The sequence below is a fragment of the Ambystoma mexicanum genome, chromosome 6p (genome assembly GCF_040938575.1).
Source record: "Ambystoma mexicanum isolate Mex_15411 chromosome 6p, UKY_AmexF1_1, whole genome shotgun sequence".
NCBI classification, from domain to species: domain Eukaryota; kingdom Metazoa; phylum Chordata; class Amphibia; order Caudata; family Ambystomatidae; genus Ambystoma; species Ambystoma mexicanum.
In genome coordinates, this window is record NC_090935.1 from 330355650 (window position 1) to 330377830 (window position 22181).

At 47.6% G+C, this 22181-nt stretch overlaps 1 protein-coding gene across 2 annotated transcripts in view; it reads right to left on the reverse strand.

The window, feature by feature from the left end:
• Nucleotides 1-22181, reverse strand: part of NPR3 (natriuretic peptide receptor 3) — a 295266-nt gene that overhangs the window by 95468 nt on the left and 177617 nt on the right. For both annotated transcript variants that reach the window (XM_069627088.1, XM_069627087.1), the window contains exons 4-5: nt 20988-21123; nt 13583-13677 (exon numbers count right to left, since the gene is read on the reverse strand). In XM_069627088.1, coding sequence (XP_069483189.1) covers nt 13583-13677; nt 20988-21123 — 231 coding nt within the window. The remainder of the gene's footprint in view (nt 1-13582; nt 13678-20987; nt 21124-22181) is intronic.

The following is a 22181-nucleotide window of genomic DNA, read 5'->3' on the forward strand; positions in this document are numbered from 1 at the left end:
AAGGTTCGCAAATTTCCCATGCAAACAATTCGGCCGACGCCAAATCAGCCCTGGTTGGATCACGTAGATCAGGATTTCCTCCTGCATGAGAAGCAGAACATAACATGCAAGCATTTGTATACTAAATGCTAAACCTCAACATGGCTATGCACCAACCAGGTGTGATATTACAGAAAGTTTGCACCAGAGGAAATGCAATATGCACTAGGGCAAAAAATATCGTAGTGCAAAAAATATTCTTTCATTGCATTTTTTACCAGGCAATAGCTTGTCCTAGTGCTGGTCATTTGCCCTAGTGCAAACACATACATTAAAAGTATACGTTTTCTACATTAAGGCAATTTGTGGCCTAATTGCACCTACACCAATTCAGCGCTTGTTTAATATGGCCCCAATACTACTTTATGAATATGAATGTAAATGTCACAAAGAAGCTTACATGATGTTCAACTTAATTGATTGGACCCATTTAAAGCACATTGTAAATGCAGCCCACCACTGGTTGTGGACCAGCCAATGACAGTCGTCATTGAAATTCTTCACCAGTTGGTTGGTGGGTTATTAGATCCTTTGTGCAGCTTCATGATGACAACACTTATGAAAAACTAAGAAAATACCAATTTGCCAAGGATGTCTGTATGTGATTAGGCTGCATAGTGTGTAGAGGTTGGGTAGGACGATTGGCTGGTTATAAATAGACAGGAAAGGGGTCAATGGAGAGAAGAGGTATACAGGTGGACACACCCAATTCTTAGAAGCAATGTACCTTCAGTTCCTTCCATAAGTTCAAGATAGAGGAAGGCTGTCTAAGATTAGTTTGTGTGCTAATCCAAACAGAAGCATAAAACAACAAGGCTTGTGTTCTACTTTTCTCTGTTGCATTATGTTTTGATGTGCTTTTTCCCTCATGTCTGTGCTGTGAGCATGTAAGCTGATGGAATGCATGTGGAATGTAGGGATGTGGAATGCTGAGTGTGTGTTTCCCTGTGAGTGTTCTGTGAATGTGAGTTGGAAGTGAGCTGGCAGACAGTGAGGGTGCCAGTGGATGTAGCAGGAACCCTCCTAATACACATGTCCCAATAAGGAACAAGTTGCTTACCTGTAACTGTTGTTCTCCAGCATGGGTCTGGCATGGATTCACATGCTCATGAATATTCCCCGTCGTCAGGTTGGGAATCCTCGGTAAAGAAAAAAATCAGTATCAGTTTCGTTTCTGATCTGTCTTTCTCAGTAGAAACCAATCACTGGTCTCTGGGTCATATTGCCCCCAGCCAATGACTGCCCTCTCCCTAAGCCCCGCCTCTGGCAGCCATCTTCAGATTTGGTAGCACACAAAGTGGCAGTATGACCAAGTGAAGAGCCGTAGAGGGGCAGGAGGGAGGGTTCGCAGGTGAATCCATGCCAGACCCATGCTGGAGAACAACAGTTACAGGTAAGTAACTGGTTCCTTCTCCAGCATTTAGTCTGGCATGGATTCACATGCTCATGAATATAAGAATACGTAGCAGTACACATGCACAACCACGGGAGGTGGCAAGGTTCAACATTAAGCATTACATAAAACTCAACATTAAGCATCTCTTACCTTCCCACCAGGCTCATCTTAAGCGAACAGGTTGCGCAGCACTGCCTGGCCGACTCTGGACTCCTCCCTGGAATCCCGGTCAATGCAGTAGAATCTCGTGAAGGTGTGCGTCGACCTCCACGTAGCAGCCCTGCAGATGTCCAGCAGGGGCCCACCAGACAAGAACGCCGTGGTAGCAGCGATCGCTCTGGTCGAATGGGCTCTCGGACGGCCGGGCAACGGTCGGTTTGCCAACTGATGACAATGCATGATGCAGCCGGAGAGCCATCTGGAAATGGAAGCCTTCGAGAGAGCCTTCCCTTGGTTCACAGGTCCAAAGTTCACAAACAGCTGTGATGTCTTCCGAAAACTCTTCGTTCGGTTCACGTAGAACTTCAGAGCTCTAGCCACATCCAGCGAGTGCAAAGTCCTCTTGGCCGGAGAGGAAGGCGACGGGAAGAAAACAGGTAGCACCAAGGGCTCGTTGAGGAGGAAGTCTGATGACACCTTGGGCATAAACGAGGGGTGCGTCCTCAGCACCACCCTCGTGTCGTGAAAAGTCAAGTATGCAGGCTTGCAGGATAGGGCCTGGATCTCTCCCACTCGCCGTGCGGAGGTGATGGCCACAAGAAACGCAGTCTTCCACGACAGGAATTTCAGCGGCGCCGAATGCAGGGGCTCGAATGGCACCCCCATGAGCCTGGTCAGCACCACGTTGAGTTCCCACGCCGGGGCAGGGGCCTTCACCGGCAGGAACGATCGGAACAGTCCCTTCATAAATTCCTTCACCAGGCGATGGGACCACAAGGACGCCCGTCCTGTGGTTCTGGTGTATCGGGAGATCGCAGCCAGATGTATCTTGATGGAGGCGTGAGCCAGTCCAGCCTTGGCCAGCGACAGTAGGTACAGCAGCACTTGAGGGGCCATAATCCGTAGAGGGTTAATCTTCTGTGCACGGCACCAGACAGAGAACCTCTTCCACTTATGTCCGTAGCACTTGAGAGTTGAGGACGCCCTGGCTTTTGCAAGGACCTCTCTGCAGTCAGCCGGGAAATTGTACCCTCCAAACTCTAGCGTTGCAGGAGCCAGGTCTGCAAGTTCAGCGACTCCGGGTCATGATGAAGTATGGCGCCCCTTTTCTGGAGAGAAGATACGCGTCTGCCGGCAGCTTGACTGGTGGGGACGCTGACAAGTCCAGAAGGTCCGGGAATCAGATCTGCCTCGGCCACGTCAGCACGACCAGGATCATCCTGCACCGGGACCTCTTGAGCTGGTTGACGAGTCAGAGCAGCAACAGCAACGGAGGGAACGCATAAAGGAACAGGCCTTCCCAGGGGAACGAGAAAGCATCGCCCATGCTCCTCGGCTGGGGGAACCTGCTGGCAAACCTCTGGCACTTGGAGTTCGTCGCTGTCGCAAACAGGTCGATCTGGGGTTTTCCCCATCGTCGGGAGAGTCGATCCACTTGATCCTGATGTAGTTCCCACTCATGGCACGAGCGCAGCTCCCTGCTGAGTGAGTCGGTGATGGTGTTTTTTTCCCTGCCAGATGAAAGGGCACCAGAAACATCCCTTGGGCGAAGGCCCAATGCCACAGATCCTGGGCTTCCTTGGAGAGGGCTGGGGATCTGGTTCCTCCCTGCTTCCGGATGTAGAACATCGTGGTGGTGTTGTTGGTGAAGATTCTCACCACCTTGCCCTTGAGGGACGGGAGAAAGGACCTGAGGGCCTAGAACACTGCACGGAGCACCAGGATGTTGATGTGGAGCATCATCTTCTCCTCCGGGAGCCAGAGGCCTCTCGCGTGAAGTTCTCCAGTGTGCGCTCCCCACCCTTCCAGGGAGGCATCCGTCGTCACTGTTATCTGTTGGGATGGGGTCTGAAAGTCTTTGCCCGCCGTCAGATGAGCGTGGATGCCCCACGACCAGATCGCTCGTTGGAAGGTCTCGTTGCTCGGGATCCGGTCCTCGAAGCTGCCCCTCGCTTGGATCTAGCGGGAGTCGAGGATCTCTTCAAGAGGGCGCATCCGAAGCCTGCACAGGTGCACAAGACATATGCAGGAGGACATCGTCCGCGGCTAGCAGGCGCTGCACCTTGCCCAGGATGTCCTTCGTCCTTTCTTCCGACGGTGAGGCCAGGCACGCCACTGTGTCGAGCTTCACTCCCAGAAACAGTGCGACTTGCGACGGGACCAGGTGGGATTTGGGAAAGTTGATGGAGAATCCCAGGTCCGAGAGCAGCTGGACAGTCTTTGCTGTGTGATCCACGGCGAGCTCCCTTGTACCTGCTCGGATGAGCCAGTCGTCCAGGTAGGGGTAGGCGTGGATTCCCTGCAGGCGCAGCCGCGCCGCCACCGGTGCGAGGCACTTGGTGAACACCCTGGGTGCCGACTTCAATCCGAATGGGAGGGCCTTGAACTGGTAGTGCCGTCCTTGGACCACGAACCTGAGGAACTTTCCGTGACCTTTCAGAATGGGGATGTGGAAGTACGCATCCTCCAAATGTAACGACGACAGGAAATCGCCCTCCTCCAGCTGTCCCAGCACATGCTGAAGGGTGACCATCTGGAATTTCTGTGCCTTGATGTATTTGTTCAGCCGTCGCAGGTCAAGGATGGGGCGCCATCCTCCTGTCTTCTTTTTTACTAGGAAGTACCTGGAGTATACTCTGGAGCCCCAGAGCCTCTTCGGGACCAGCTCGATGGCACCTTTTCTGAGCAACGCCCTCACCTCCAAGAGTAGTTGAGGGACGTGATTTTCCTTCCTGACCACGGGTGGAATGCAGGGGCACTTTTTTAGAAATTTGAGGGCGTGCCCCTGGCCCAGGGCATCCAGTACCCAATGGTCAGTGGAGATGGACTCCCACACGCTGACGAACCTCGCCAGCCGGCCTCCCACCGGGGTGCTTCGGTGGGGGTCCTACCCCGCTGTTGGTTCAATCTTGCTTGGTGGATGCCTTGCTGCCTTGGCCTCCCTGGCAACGACGGCGGGGTCCCCCCAACTTGCCTCGTCCTCTATAGGCTTCCTGTGATGAGGAGTGGGCTGCTTGGCGGTATGTAGAGGAGCCACCGCCAAATCCCTTAGAGGCACTCTGCTTGCCTCCGGTGCTCTGAAAAGACGGCCACCATTGCCGGAGGACGCCTAGGGCCCTAGCAGTCTCTGTGTCCACCTTGATGGCTTGGAGGGACTCATCCACCGTTTTCCCAAACAGGTTGTTCCCGTCGAATGGCATGTCCAGCACCTTGGCCTGCACATCCTGGAGGAAATCCGTCACCTTGAGCCAACCTCGTCGTCTAAGGCAAACGTTGTTGCCTAGCTGGCGGAAACCGGTGTCAGCAATGTCCGTTGCCACCGTAATGGCGTGGTCCGACGCCACTTCGCCTTCTTGCAAGATCTCCAGGGCCTCGGCCCTCTTGTCATCCGGTAGGAAGTCCAACAGGGGGGCGATCTTGAACCATAACTCCCTGTCGTAGCAGGCCACGATCGCAAGGGCGTTGGCCGCCTTAATCATTGTTGCCGCCGACGAGATAACTAGTCGTCCCATTGCGTTCAGCTTCTTCCCTTCGCTGTTCGGCGGGGAAGTTGACGTTGAGACCGATGCCCCCCCGCTTTCTTCTTGGCCGCCGCTGAGACGACCAAGTCCGGGGTAGGTTGTGCCCTAAGGCACAGAGGGGCCGCGTCGGGGACCAGGTACTTCTTCTTGTACCGATCCTTCTTGGCAGGCGTCGTAGCAGGGTTCTTGAGAAGGGAGAGACCCTCGTCCCAGATGTCATCCAGCAGAGGCATGGCGAGGACTGACTTCCTCCTGGCCTCGTGCCGTTGGTAAAGGAAACCTTCCTTCTCCTCGGGGCAGAGCTGAAAAAGCTCAGATGCCCTGGCGATCATTGCGTGGAAAGATCCGATCTCATCGGGCGGGGAGGCCCGGGCTGGTGATGGGAGCTCCGTCCCGTCGTCACCACCATCGTCGTCAATACCCGTCGTGGCTGTGTCTGTTCCCGTGTCATCCCCAGGGACGGGGGATGTGGGTAAAGGCCGAGCAGGCCGCAAAGACTGAGAAGGCGGGGCTGGGTGGATCCGTCTTCTCTTGTTTGGGGGGCTTCCCGCCGGGACCGGCTCTGGTTCCTCCACCGGACCTGGTAACGGGTCCTCTGTCGGTGGCAAGGGCAATCTCATCCTTATCTCTGAACATAAGGATTGTATCGCCAACAAAATGGCCGCCGAGTTATCTGCGGCTCCGGAAGCGACGGGAGCGACGGCTGACTAGGACCCTCACCAGTGCCGCCGCCACTTTCATCGTCACCCTCGTTGGGATCCCTCCCGTGGGGACAGGCCTCCTCGACGAGGCCCTCTAGGACTTCTGCCAACTCCTCCTCGGATGTTGTGTCCGTGTCCACAATAGCCACCGCCCCCCCCTTTTTCCGCTGGGGTCTTCACGGGGGTTCTTTTCGATAGGTCTAAAAGAGGCTTCCCTCCGCGGAGGCAGGGAGACTCTGAGCCCCGAGGTTGCCTCCACTGGTGTAGCCTCCACAGGCTGCACCAGGGCCACCACGACTCCCTCGATAGAGGCCTTGGCCGAGTGAATCAATGCCTTTACCGCCTTAAGCGCATTTGAGGCCTTCACCTTCGGGGGAGGGTCACCCCCTCACTCCCCCTCGGCCGAATCCTTCGAGATCGACCGGGGCCTCTCCAGAGGCTTACCTGGGTTCTCGGATTTCCTCTTCCCCGAACCAGAGCGTTGGCTGGTGGTTGATGGTGCCGGGGAAGGCGCCCTGCCTGGCAGCCAAAGAGCCCGGCGTTCGGCGCTCCCAGTGCCCGCGGACTCACGGTGCTTTGCCTTCTGTTGGGCCCCCATCGCCGGGGCGCCCTCACAGGACTTAGAAGACCGCTCGGACTTCTTCTTCTTCTCACCTGACGGACTCCTTCCTTCCAGCCAGTTGGAGAGACAAAGGTGTCGGTCCCTGATGGTCCGTTCCGACATGTTCCTGCAAAACGCACAGTCCTTCTCCATGTGCGTTTTGTCCTCATGAAGGCAGTAGAGACATTTCGAATGCTCGTCCTCCTTGAACACATTCTGTAGCTGGCATCCAGGGCAGACCCTGAACATCTTTCCGGGCGTCGAGCTTCCTTTCTCCTGGGCCATGTTCGGGTAGGCCGCAGAAACTTCTGGAATCCTCAAAGAAGCCTAACTCGACAAAATCTTCACTCTTGAGGGGCGTAGAAAAATCTGACACGGATCCCTGTTAATCGGATGTAGAGACGGTGGAGCTTGAGGCTCTATTTGACCGAAAAATGAGAAATTCTCTTTGAAAAAGCATGAAAACGCAGCAAAAGCTCGAGAGCTAAGCACGAGGACTCCCAACACTTGAGCGTGCAGTAAAAATCTGGAGATGGCTGCCAGAGGCGGGTCTTAGAGAGAGGGCAGTCATTGGCTGGGGGCAGTATGACCCATAGACCAGTGATTGGTTACTACTGAGAAAGACAGATCAGAAACGAAACTGATACTGATTTATTCTTTACCGAGGATTCCCAGCCTGACGACGGGGAATATTCATGAGCATGTGAATCCATGCCAGACTCCATGCTGGAGAATAATAATAATATAATATAACATACCCCGTCAGGGAATGAGAACAAGAGATAGTTTTGCAAGGATAACAAAGTTTTATAGAATATATAAAATGACAGCAAAGAACTCTGCTGCCCGAGAGCACATTAAAAAAATGGGTAAACGCTTCACTGATGACGATTTGGACGATTTGAACTAAGACAGACATTGCATTGCTGGTGGGTGGGGGATCTATGGAATGACCAGCTCTATATGGGATGCCAAGCCCTAATTGGCTGTTTCCCAGTCGATCGTGGTGCACGTGGGTCTGCTGGGCTCATCTCCACGGTGAAGGTCAGGTTGGTGGGGGGTTACATTTCTAACTAATCTAAGCTAAACAGGAACCAACAAATCATGAATAATGGCAGATACCGGAACATCACATGCAAGGGGGTATTTTGAACAGAGGGGATAACACATTGACATGTCGACCTCCACATTCAGGGCTTCATTGATACGGCAGTCCATGCACCCAAGTGTCTCTCCTTGAGGGTTTGATCTACTGCCTACCTTCCCTGGTGCCTCATGATACAGTGTGTTACCTTTGAGAGAATATATTGCTGCTCGGGATTAGGTCTGTGGTGGGTGTTCTGGAATGGCCAAGGCAAGGGGGTTAGATGATTATCAACATGAAAGGAACTGGGGGGGTCAGGACCGGTGGGCTCTGGCCTGGCGGGGTGGGGTCCAGGTGAAGGGTGTTTAGTGGAGATGGATGGGAATTTGTGCTGGGGCCTGTCTCAGTCTCACATTCTCTGCAGAGCGCATTCTTTGAGACACAATACTCGGTAATTGCAACATTGAAAGAACAGTGGCAGGATGAACTTCTGTGGGAACAAGGCTCGTGCGGAGCTGGTCTGGTGTGTGAATAGCTTGGTCCCTTTGTGAGAGAGGCCGGGGTTGCGACTGCTGCAGCCCCAGAGTGGTGGAATTTGGGTGTACTAAAAATATGGCATTTAAGCATCGTACAATATGGAGTCCTAATGTCGAGGCATGGGTGCCATTATTAGCATACTTTGCAATGTTATAGGGCTCTTACCCTTACAGTGGTGGAGTGGGCGTGTCCCTGCATAGCTGCAATGACATTTATACTCTTTGGTGGTGGCTAAGGGGGTGGGATAGGACCATCTCCTTCCCTACAATGTCTCTGTCTCTTGATCCTAATTTACTTACCTTTACCTGTAACGGAAGACCTGTAACTTGAACCTGGAGTAAATAAGTTACTTATCTCACCTTTGACTGCAGCCTCATCTCTCAATTGTGAAATCAACCAACTTTCTGGAGTTGGAGTGTGAATCCATTGAACTTTTATCTCCAATCTTGGGTCCTTACTTTCCTCTATCTCACCCTCTATCTGTGGTGTTCCCCAGGGGTCTAACCTCTCTCCCTGGTTGTTCTACCAATACCTGGCACCCCTTACCCACTGCATTGCAGCTCTCTGCTCCAACTTTCAGTGCTATGCGGATGACACTCGGCTCGTCTTCAGGCTTCCCTCTGCCACCTCGCCTCCTTCTCTCATCTCCGACTGTCTGTCCGCTATCCAGGAGTGGTGTGTCGCCAATGTTCTCTGCCTTAACGCCAGTAAGACTAAAATTCTCATCGGCACACCTGCACCCTCCTTTCCTGTCACTTTCTAGCTGGTCTCCCTTGGCCCTCTTCCTGCTCCCAGCTGTGAGGCTAAGAACCTCTGGGTCATCTTCGACTCCACACTCCTTTTCTCCTCACATCTCTGAAATCTTCATGAAGTCAAACTACCAACTGCACCTCCTCACAGTTATTCTCCCTTTCTTCTTCTTCCCCCAGAATCTTACTGTCCCTAGAGCTCTGGTCCTCTCCAGGCTGGACTACAGTAACAGCCTCTTTCTAAATCTGCCAGCTTCTACTCTGCGCCCTCTACAACTCATCCATAATAGGACTGCGAGACTTGTCATTGGCTTCAAGCCCTGGGATCGTATCTCTCCAGCCCTAAAACCTCTTCATTGGTTCCCAGTGGCTGCAAGGATTAAATTCAAGACCCTTTGCATTGTCCACAAGGCTTTTTAGGGCCTGGGTCCAAAATACCTTCAACTCTCCCTCTGTAAATACCTTCCCACTCGAGCTCTTCGCTCCTCCACCTCCAGCTCCCTCAGGGTCAGTCGCTACTCCCAGCAACGAGTTGGGGGTAGATATCTTTTTGCTTGGCTGGGGCCTAGAACCACCTCTGGTTCCGGAAGCACCTCAAGACCTTCCTCTTTGCTTCTGCCTTTGCTCTTCTTCTCCCCTACTTATCTTACTGTTTCAGTACCCTGCACCTGGTTAGCCTCTGACTTCGGGCCCAGGTCCCTGCCGACCCATCCACTCACCCACACTGCCCCCTGGCACACCCTGTACTTTGGCCTGTATCTATAACCCTACAGTCCCCTTATCTGCACTCATCAGACACCCCATGCCTGCACGTTAAACCCTGCACTTGCCACCCTGCTGGCTGTACTATAAGTTGTAGTTTTTATCCCTGCTTAGCACGTTCCACTTCTCCACTCCCCTTTATACTCTCCCACTTCCCTCTCCCTTGCACTTGCGCGTTGTCAATGTCACTTGTTTTGTCCTCCATTGTTCCCCTCCTTTGCCTCATCGCACTCTGAAACACTTGTGTATGAGCGCGATACAAATAAAATGGGTCTTCAGAATCGGTTTAAAGATAAGTCCTGCAGAAAGCAAATCCCTACTGGAAGCATATTCCACAATTTAGGGCCCGAAAGGAGAGGAGATGGAGAAAACCCTACCGTCTATCCTTTCCCGACGATAGGTGGGTATTTTCAAAAGTCCTGCCCTTGCTGAATGACGTGCACAACCTTGACATTACAGTTGAATTTTTTCCAGCAAGGCTAAGCAACCCTGCTCCTCCAGAGCATGATGAATAATGCACAGAACTTTGAAATTAATTTGGGTCTGCATGGGCAACCAGTGAAGTTTCTGCCGAGCGTTGGAGACGTGCTGTCCGAAACGGATATCGTTCACCAGGTAAACTGCATTTTGCAGAACCTGCAACCGATGCAGTAGGTAAGCTGGATGAGACAAAAATATTGTGTTACAATAGTCTAGGCTGCAATTAAAATAAACTGTGACTACCTATGTGTGGCGGTCCTCAGGAATAAAAGGAAGGATGTTTCCAAGTTGCTTTAACTTGAGAAAACCCAATCCACACACAGTATTAATCTGAGAATCCATTTTCAGGGAAGCTGACATTTTCACACCAAGGTTTTTCACCAGCTCAACCGAAGCAGAGAGAGGCCCCAATGTTAATGGACAGAAGTCTGCGGTCCATCTCTCCAATTTACCCATCGGACCAATAATATAGACCTCAGTCTTCTCACATTTAAGTTTGAGCCAGTTCGCTCCCATCCAGGCCCCAATCACTGCCAGGTAGGATCCAAGCAGAAAAGAATCTGGACCCAAATGAGTGAATGAGAGCTGCCAGCAGCTGGATGTATATATTAAAAAGCAGGGGGGTTCGAGCCTTCTGGGACCCCACAAGTCACTGTTTTAGGTGGGGACCTGAACAAAGCCAGAGACACCAGTTGCAAACGAGAAGTCAGAATTTTTAGATTACCAATGGACACGGTCACCAGCGTACATTTTATAGGGATCCCAGAGGGGACCTCTCTATATTTATTTAAAAAAAACACTTACCCTGGCGTGAGCACCAACTAAATGTGGACCTGCTACGTCAACTCACCCTTCCTTGGAGGGGTTGCAGGGATTCTTCAAACCCCTTACCTAAACTGAGGCCCCACTCACATGGAGTGTGAGGCCAGAGGATGGCCTCTGTTGGTGATCACCTCTCGCCTGGTGGCCTCAGACCGCCACACTATCCCACTACATCAGACCAGACACCTTCCCTTGACACCCTTTTATCTATTTAGTGTCATTATACATACTTATCACCCTACCCCTACTTAACGTTAACCCTCCATAGCATTCCCCCTCTATATAAACGTGTATACTACTCTTCCTTACTTAACATATAATAATAAAATATATACATATAAATACACATACATATATACATTTACATACAACATATACTACTACGTCACAATGGGGTGACTGCTGCAGTCACCCCCTACACAGCACCTTCATGAGTCTTCCCTTGGTGGCTCTGCTGTGGTGGCTTCAGGCCTCGTTGGGGCTGGTTTTAGAGCTGGCTGGGGGACTGCCCCCTAATGGTAGATGGGACCAACCTCCTCTTATTTATTCAGAGTGGCCCCGTCCACTACATGGGGCCACCAGCACTCGCCACACAGCCTGCACCCTGCTGATTGTCATTTGGGTGGCCCCATGCGTGCTTGCGGTTTGCCCGTGATTTGCCCGCATCACAGCCGCTTCCATGGCCTTCTTCAATTCTTCTGGCTGGCCCAGTAGACATGGGGCAACCAGTTATCTCCGCCATGCATGGGGCCCATTCTTAATCTTCTGGGAGGGTTCTGTTGGCTTGGGGCTCACCCCACCCACCACCGCAACTGGAGCTTAATTTAAACTATTCAGACGTGCCTATTAACATGAGGGCTGCTCCACATCATTGTTGCTGCCCGCGCCGCCATCTTAACTACAGGCAGCATCCCCTGTGCCATTGGGATAATGTCACATCGCTACCGCGCCTGGGTGATGTTTTACCTTCAGATGGGAATGGGGATGCTGCTGCTGTCACCACCACATGCAGCAGCATGTTGGGGCTTCCAGGTCCTCAGCAATGTGTCATTAGAAGCAGGGGATGGCCCACTGGCATTCACCCTGACTGCTCAGCAAGACATCCCTGGGCTTTCCTTCACCTGGGCAGCCTAGCAACGCAGCCCGGGAGTTAGCTCCTTCCTCCTTTTCACCCGGGTTGGCTGGTCAGCCAGCCTGTGACTCTTCACCTCCTGGGCTGCACCTAACATGCAGCCCGGGAGGACTTATTAGAATGAGCATGCCTCACTGGCCATGAGATGGGACGACTGCGGGCATGGCTCAGCAGTCTGGTCTGGCCCACCCCTCACACATGGCCCAGACTGGCCTGTTGATTTTCGTCCCGGACAGCAGCCTGCAGGCTGTCTGGGCCCTGGATGATGCTGGACCGCACGGTCTGGCCCCCAATTGCCTGTTCTTGGCATAAGCAGCTCGGCCCTCTGTCTCACTCTCTGGGGGGCTCCCAAACACACCACGTGTGCCTACATGCCTGAAGCGGGGGCGCTCAATGAAGTGGTTTCCAGGTAAGTCTTTCTCACTTTCTCTCCTCTGGGGTCTTTCTCTTCTATCTTTCTTTCTGTCCCTTGTCTTTGTCAACTGTTTCTTTTTGAAATCCTCTGGATTCTTTTCTCCCCTGCCCAACTCATTATTTTCATTTTCTCTCTCTGAAACGTCTCATATAGCCCCATGGTGGGCTGGATAGACTCTTGCACAACACACACATGCATACAACGACACAGAAATAAAGCAAACCACACAATACATTGAATAAAGTACTTGTATTACCCTGGTGTCTGCATCTTTATTTGTAGATGATCCCTTCCACCTATATTACCCAAAACTAACAATGTGACAGCATCTATCAGGGAATGCAAACAGTGATTTATAAAATACAAGACTATGGACTTCTGTTGGAATTGAAAGATGAGCGAGTTCATACAAACATTGACTTTCACTGTGTGTACTCAACGCAAATTCGGTTCAGAGATTTACAAGATTTTCTGCGTAAAAGCACAAGAGAAAAGAGTTAGGCTCTGACATGGTTGAGGTTTTTCTCATTAGATTTCAACAATGGTTGGCGATGGTGGACTGCGATAGCGGCAGTCAATCATGGTGGGCAACGGAGCCAGCCTGCTTTCAGCCCACTGTATGACCCTAGAAAACCTACACCAAAATGAATAAACAAATTGCCTGACCCGAAAATGGCTGATAACAGACACAAATCAGGTCACCAAAACCATGCCCAGGACCTATGTCTGCTTTTAATTTGCGAGACCATATCTTTACAACATGTATAACATTAATTGTTCCCTACATACCGATAGCACTACAGCACAATTTACACGAGCCAAAACTAAAAACGTGATTGCATCTACACACAGTGCTATATAAAACACGAGACTTGCAGCTTCTCCTATGGGGATTGACATAGATGTGCGACTTCCTAATATCATTTACTTTTAATGTGTTCAGAGATTTATAAAGTATTCTGCATAAAAGCAAAAGAGAAAATGGTCAGGCTGGTTCAGGATTTCAGTATTTTGTCATTAAACCTTTTTCCGCAACTCGTCGAGACATGTGGAATCAGAGTAAGAGGTGCCAGAATACTTTCAAGCAAGATGGCCCAGGCTAGCAGTTCCCTGGGTAGAGCAGGGACCAGTGCTGTTCAGGGAATGACATTCAATATGCAATTAAAACAAGGGAATGTCCTTACCTCCTGCGTGCCGGCATCTAGGTCGGTCATGGCAATCACAGAGAAATCCCCATATCGGTCTCCGCTGGCATCAATGGATACCTGCCCAGCGATGCCTAGAAGATGGCATGTGAGGAATTAGAAAATTCATTAGTTAAAATGCCTGCTTCTTCCAAAGAAAACAAGAAAATGAGCCAGCAGACCAATAGCACAGGAAATCTCATCTGTCTCCCAGCATTTTTGTTGGCATTCCAAAAGAAACTGTAATTTCATCTCGGTGTCTGCATTCCTAAATTCTTAACATTGCTCCTTTTTCATTTGAAATCTGTGACCCTGTTTTGGGGATATGGAAGCTGGGAGTGGAGGTGCTGCTTCCAGCCTGAATATTCTATGTGGCTCAGTAATAAGCCGTGCCGATTATACTCTTTCAGAAGAGGGCACGTGTTTCACTAGTGGTTGCAATTGGTCTTGTACGGTTTGGTTGCTGGGCTGTTAGCATTGTGTGGGGTTTTCTTTGCTAGACCAGTGCTTAATTTGTAAAGCAAAATACGTGCCAGGACCGAAATATTTCCTAAGACACCTGCGCCATGCCGGGTCAACAGCTTGTGGCACACTTCTGCTTTCACCCACTTCTGTTTCCCACAGTGTCAACATATTTGGGGGTTGCAGCTGCTACTACAACTGGCTCAATGCAGGCTTTAGATGGACTCCCTGTGGTAGAGGTGTCATTTGCAAAACTAATCAACATACATAAAATAACATACTATATATACTAGTTGTTTCTTGATATGAGAAAACACGTGATTACTGGTGTCTTTAAACACACTGGGGGTGATTACGACCCTGGCGTTAAGGGTTTAACGGCGCCGTAAAAGGTGTTGGCGCTGTTAAACCCTTAACGCCTGATTACGAGATCCCTTCGCGGGACCCGACCTTAACGGCTGGTTTTACCAACCGTTAAAGTAGGGTGCCGCAAAAGGACCTCGGTGCTAATTACGGTACCGCAATTTGCGGTACCGTACTTAGCGCCTTACCCAGTCCCATTGAGCCTTATGGGGCGAAAATGGGAACGGGGAAGGGCCATGGTGAAATGGGGAAATACCGCCCCGCCAACCTTGGAATGGGGCGGTATTTCCCCATTCCACCATGGCAGACTCGTTACAACACCGGCACCAACCATGGTGCTAATAGCGCCATGGTTTAGCGCCGGGGTTGTAATGAGGGCCACTCTCTTTGTTATCCCCCTCCCCTCTGAACGTATAAGTGTTAAGTACAAAATGTAAACAATCTATTCACACAAATAGATGCTCCAATTATGGCACGGATGACTGCAACTATCACATGTATGTGTTAAGTGTATTTAAGATATGGTGAGTTGGTGGCCAGGCATGTGTCTGTATCAGCACGCCCAGCTTAACAAGGCCCTTCGTGTACCACGCTGAGGCACCACAGACCCAGAGATGTACATGCCATTCAGTCTCCATACCACTAGCATTGTTCCACATGCACGTGCATAACAGCTGCAAATGTCAGTTGCCCTGGTACCATTACTGCCCAACCTACATGCCTGAGCCAACCGCCCTACTGCCGCAGGACAATTATTACAGTAACAGCACAACACCAATGCCATGCAGGTTGTCTTGAGCAGTGTGCAGGCAAGGCCAGCACAAGCACCCAGCGGTGTCCCCTTCCAGTTAATTGTTATTCATGAAAATGGATAACTTGCATAGGAGCTGCTCTACAGGTCCATGAACAACAAGGAGCCGGCTAGGTATGCAGAGATTTGTGGCCCGTTAACACTGCTCTTGCTGGGTGTGTTACTGTGGCAAACTGGAGTTAAAATAATAAAGCTACCAAAACACAACATCATAATCAAACAGTCTAATAAGTGCGAGTGTACAGAAAAAAGTGTTGTTAATGTACAAATTACCAACAAGTGGCTCTTGAGCTGTGACTGCAGGTCACTTCCAAAGCAAAGTGTTGCTGTGTTTAATGCACAACTATAATAATAACTGTTCCCCAACGCTGCAAAACAGCGAGGGGGAGCAAGTTATTATATATTATTATTATATATTTTACTTTGCAGACATACTCATTCTCTGAACTGGTTCTTTAGACAGATGTGATAACACTCTCCAACTGTTGAACATGAATGATCCTGTAGGGTTTGCACAATATTGCGGATATAGTTAATACCCAGGTTTGAATGCAGTGCCTTTGCTTCGACAGCATTTATTTTATCATTAGACCTTGCAAACCACATCATTCTGATTAGAAATATAACATGGTACCTGGACTACCTCTGTATATGGAGTATTGTATGTTCCTTATATTCATAACATGGATAGTTGTTATTGACAACCACTCTATTTGTTCTCTCTGTGTGAGGGTCTATATTTGGTGACTATGGATACCTAGCAGAAACACACACCCCCCTCAACATTTCTTAAGAGTGCCTTCTTGTGTTTCCCGAAAAAAAGCAATGCCTTAACTGCATTGAAATGGTAAGCCTTTACATGGACCTCATAAGGAAATCTTTAACACATAAAAGGAAGCTATGTTTTTAAATAGTGACTACATCAGTAATTGCATGGAATTAAGGGCCTGTGTTTGATTCTCAAAGCATACATCAAGAAAGCATTTGTTAGATAAGAAAATAAAAGTCTGAAATGCTCCCCCTTGCAGTGAATCAGACCCATAGCACACTTTTCACCCATAGCACAAAGGTCCAGAAACAAAATGTGTAGGTTTACTTACCGGTAGAGACCAATCCACAAATATATAGCAATGCATTCAATAAATATGCTATTCCCGCAATGCTCGTTTTTTATTGTATCTTTATCATTCTCCAATTTTAAAGTAAAAGACATCACTGACCGTGGCTTAAATGGATATAGATATCCAGTTACATATGATCATGGACTCTTCACTAACTGAATACTGGCATCCTCTGCCACCTACCACCTACCACTTTACCCACCGCTTTTCCCTTGCCCTCCAGACTCACTCTCACCCATTTGTTTGACCAGGAATCTCAGCATTCATTAAGCACTAGTGTGAGACTAGAGTCGCTCATCTCCTCCACTGCCGTAGCTGCCATGTTCCAATTACTAAACATTCAAAGCACCTGAGAACACCTCCTACTCATACAACCAAATTCATGATTAATATCCAGGGCCAGAGTAACCACATCTTGTTTAAAATGTCACAGCACTCATTCACTTCCTTCAACCAAACGATCAACTCTGCAACATGCATAACTCAAGTTCCTGCCAGGGCTCAAGAACTCCCAGGATGCCCGGTCCAGAGGTTTGCTCTCACAGGAGCCAAAACCATAAACCACCCTCATTTAAAAGTGTGCATAGGTCCCCCCAACTTTCCGTCTATAGAGCCTGGCGGTGCATGGCTGTTTGGGGCTTACAGAGCAAGTAGAAGGGTGTGTGCTCTTCTGTTCGCTTGTCATGTCTTCAGCATACCTAGGCTCAGCATGACAGACAACTGGTCCTTCTCACCTTACCTACCCTCTTTATCATACTTCCACATCTGACTTTCACACAGTCTAATTAATACTAGGGAGCTCAGCGTATGTTTTCTCAAACAATGGATATGTATGTTTATACTTTGATAGCCTAGTCCCACATAAGGCACCACACTTTCCCAACAAGAACTAAAATAAAGTCTAAAATGACCCGACACATAACAAACTCCTATTAACCTTTTTGACAACAAAGTGCCAGGCTTTTTCAAAGTTACCATATTTGCATGACCCTACATTTCTCTTTGCTTGTACAATATATTTCCTCCTTTCTCATCCTCTTATTTTCCCACTTTATTTCTCTCTGCAGGCTAAGGTCAGAATACCCCTGACAGTGGCACAGTACATCACTCTACGGACAAGCTTGGGTGCTTTGAAACTACCACAGTGATACTTGGGTCAGGAAATTCGTGTTCAGAGGAAATGAGGAAGATCAATTCTGCAAAATAGTTACCACTATTGCACAAGTGTATCGGGCTAGAGTGTGTAATTTGCACACAAATACCCTTCAGAAAAAAAGCTAACTGCCTTGGTTTGATCAATTTGGGCCTCCCACCAGGCAGTAACCTAGATTGTATTAACCAGGAACCAGATATTCTGCAATCTGAAGCTTACGTCCATTACCTCTTTAGGTGACAATTTAAAATAATGTGGATTTGGCCCTAACATATTAGGGACCTAATAAAAGAGGACATTATGTCAGCAATCAAATGATTTATGTTCTCTGGGATTCTGGATGTGCTATGGGTTTGTTTGTAGATTTAATAGAAACATCGCTAATAAATAATGTTTATGATTATCAGGCATTCCTGGCCATCAAAACATCTACATAGACACAATGGTTGTTATAACCTGCTCTCTGACATCCAACCCGGAATCAGCACATTGTTGCAGAGAGGCATTTCAAATCACCCTCCCTCCAAAAGCAGGGCAAGGGTTTTCCTTACTGGATTTAGAATTAGCCAACTCATGCTAGCAACAGTAGAAGGAATATGGCCATGTACCTATGGTAATGCATGCAAATGCAGCTCTGAACTTTTCTGCCCGCTCTACGGTAGGCTTTGATGGGGACATCTGAATACACTATTAAATTACTGTGGGTTTAGGTAATGTTGCCCTGCTTCGAAGAATCATTAATGATCCTTGATAGCTTTATTATAGTAGTTGTGGAGAGATGGGTTATTCATGCATGAACAAAAAGGCAGACAAGTAATGGCAATCGTACAACTTACAAAGTAGGAACATAACCATCATTTAGAGCTTGACTTTACATAAATGCTGCACCTGACATTAGAGAGGTCCTGGAAATGTCCAATGAATATAAATACCTTGATGTTCATTTTTCTTTAAGTTAGATATATGTGTTCCTGTTGCATGTCTTGCCCTATCAATTGTAATCACTGCATAGTTGAGCTTTGGACACAATTTAATGATGATTAGTGAACATACAGGACCAACATCTCAATGTTCAAGTCTGCCATTTTTTTATTTAGTGGAAACTAGGATATAATCAGTGATCGTGCTAGAGCCGCACGCACTATAGGATGGGACTTTAATCTCAACTTGCAATATTGAGTCTCTTGCTGAGGTCAGTAACTCATCCCTGCAGAAACTCCACTCACTTCCCGCTTATGTCAGTGTTGACGTACACAATTTCATGGCCTTTGTGATCTTCATAGAGGCAATCCCATCTCCCCACTTTGCATTGAAGTCCAAGCAGATCATGGTGGTGAGGTCTTCCAATCACCTGCTTGATTTTTTGTCAATTACCCTATCACTTCTAGGGTATTTTCCAGGGGGCAGGTGTTCCGTTATGGTACACAGACATGTAGGATTATAAGGATCCAACCATTGTGCAGCACAAGATTAATTAAGGTCTTGTTCTTTTAGGCAGGTATCCAAGCTGCACATAACTTGTAGACCTCCTAGCTTCCCTGTACAGTGGTCTGGGTTGCCTCTTCTGTAAAATAAAGATCTTGTTTACTCTCCCAGTGGTCTACTGTCGATTTAACTTTGCAAGACTACAATCTTGACTCACTGGGGGAATTTAATATCAGGGTCGCTACCCTTTTTTTTTGGAATACCTGTGATGAAAACCCTTTTTTTAAAAAAAATCTAAATATGCTTTCTTCCTGTGGCAAGGGTAACATTTTTACAAATTGCCTGTTTATAGACCCACTGTGCCATGATTATTATCCACAACACTTAATTTGATTTGGTGCAGGCCTTGTGTCCTAACTGCACTGTGAGCGATCTTGGCTGCAGTGTGACCCTTTCATTGTTCAATAAATGTCAGCTCATGCTTCTCCATTTCCCTTCAACAGGCTTTCTATTTTCATTACCCAATTCCACCACCCTGACTTTCTTCTTTGCTGATCAGTCTTGTGGATCATTTCCTTTGCTGTCTTCAGGCCGCTGCACAGTTTCTATCACCACAACCTTCCTATTGCTTCTGCAGTGATGGATGTTGTCATGTGGAATTATCATTTAGTATAATGTAATCACCATGTTTGAAAGCGATCTCCTATGTGGGATGGGTCTTCATTAAAAATGTAATCAAGCTTGGAGCACTTGTTCCCACTAAGAACACATTCCAGATTTCATAATCTTTTCTAAATGTTTACGTCGCTTTATGGTACTACCCCTTGTCCTTTCAGGGCCATTCTTTGTTCAAGGCAAATGGTTCTTGGAACTTGTTAATATCTTAATCATGTTGCCACCTAGTTTGTTCCTCAATGTTTGCATTTCAATTCTCTGGAGGCTTCTCTCTGATCTTATTAGCTCCAATGCATCTAATTGTTTACTGATCTCTCTAAACCTAAATCCACCTGTCCTGCTTCTTCCATCCAGAAACTCTCTACCTTCTATATGAGGGCCACACCATTGCTTGCTTTTGAGGGTTGTCCTATTAAATTACTGATGGACAACCTATTTGTGACATATCTTTTTACCACAGATTTTTTTATGAAAAGCCCATCAAATGTTCTTTTTTTACCCCACACCCAATTTATATATTTTTCTAACCCCCCCCCCCCCAAAATTAAATGAGTTTTTTTTGGCATAAAATTCGCGGTAAAAAAACCCGCGAAAAAACATCGAATTGTAATCTGAATGCTATTTTTGGGATAACTATTTTCCCTTTGACCATTACACTTATCGTTTCTCCTCCACTCTTACTGAAGGTTTGCTTCGAATTGCAATTTCATCATTTAGATCAGTTTTACATTTAGAGGTATATATGCATGTACATGTCAAGAACATCCATTTATATGATAATCTCTGATGTATGGGTAATGTTCAAAGTTCTTAAAAGGACAGAACAAAAATGTGTGATACAGTCCTAATTCCTATAACACCTGTCTTGGTCTTGTTTTATATTTATCTTTTGGGTGGTAGGAGAGAATCTGGGTGCTGTCTGCTCCAAAGAGTAAAAGAGCTCAAATCTTAAAAGAATTACAAATAATGAAAATTAATTGGCAACAATAAGTTATTGCATCCAGAACTTTTGATTAAATGGAATGATGGAGAAAATGTCCCCACTGCGATGGATGAGATGTGAAAAAAAAGGAAATTGCTCTGATCCGATTGTTCCAAATTCAGAGCAATGTGAAATTGCATCACTTGAATGGAATGCCCTCAATACAAAAAATGAAAAGCTAAGTCTTAATGAAGCCACTGCTTCATTCAAGTCAATGCTTACACTGATGCTGCTGTGTAAACTCATTATAATATGTTAATAGTGAAGTCGCTACAAATGTGGCATGGACTGGAAAGGATCAGCTATCCATTTCATGTGATTTCAATGCCCGCTGTCACTTGCATGGGATATAGTGGCAGATTGTGTAATTAAAACGCAACTCGTATAGGCCTGTGAAACAACTCTGACGGTACCTTCATAGGTTCTGTTCCACATCTGCTGTACAAGCTTCTCGCCCTCCCTCTTGTTTTGCCCGTTCTTTCGCAATTCCTGTAAAGCCAACGCATAGAGGATGATGGCATCATGGAAACCTTCCACGAACATGTTGACCTGGAATTAAAAGAATGCATCATTCAGATTAATAAAATCATTAACGTCTTTGGCCCAAAAATTTAATTTTATTTATATTTCTTTAGCAATTTATTGTTGTGGTTTTATACAGTGCAAACTGGGATCCATATGGACCAAGTACTATTCATTGGTTAACAAGTAAAGGTTTGAAAACACCAAAGGCAATCATATGAAACAGCAGTCAAATGCAGCACTTATCTGGCAAATATATAATGTCGACCCTAGAAAAGGCTCGAAGGTCAGTAGAAAAACAAGTGGGAGTTTATCAGAAAATTAAAGTACTGTACACAGCAATATGGGTTGTTCATACTAACAATAAATGTGCCTTTTTTGGGGTGAATGAGTGTTTATGCCATCACAAATTCTTTTTATGAAAGGACTTCTTTAAGCAATACCTAGTGATTGTAGGATATATTAATGTTGATACGTAATGCTCATTAAAATTGATTGGTTGTATTAAAGCCCTGGAGTTGAGCATCAATGGTCTCCCGAGTGTTCCATGAGCCTTTCTGCAACCGTTCCTGCCATCATGCCAATTGGTACCGGGGTCATGATCAGTGGGATTCTATGGGACAAACTCTTTCCGAAACAAACACTCCAACATCTTTGTGTAACCCGCTCCTTTTCTTGAATACGTGTTTTGGGTTGTCTCAATCATTGCATAAATAGGTGCAACTAATTACAGTTGTGCCTGGTTTGCTACGTATATGTGGTTATCCAACTAAAGCATTACTGTACGATAAATGGTCTGAAACAAACTAGCGCAATACCCAGCAATTAAAGCCCTGCTACAAGAATGTGCCCACTATGCATTCAGGCAAGAAAGCATACAGCATTTAGTGGACTAAGGGTCAATTGGGGTAAATCTGTTTTCTTCCCATAATGGATTGCCCATACTGGGTGGAACGCAAAGTTTTTCACTACCTGGGGATCCTGAGCTCTAGGAACCTCTCAGACAATATACCCCGTAACCTACACCCACTTACTGATCACCTTACGGATGATGTCCGACACTGGAAGCTCCTCCCCCTGATGCT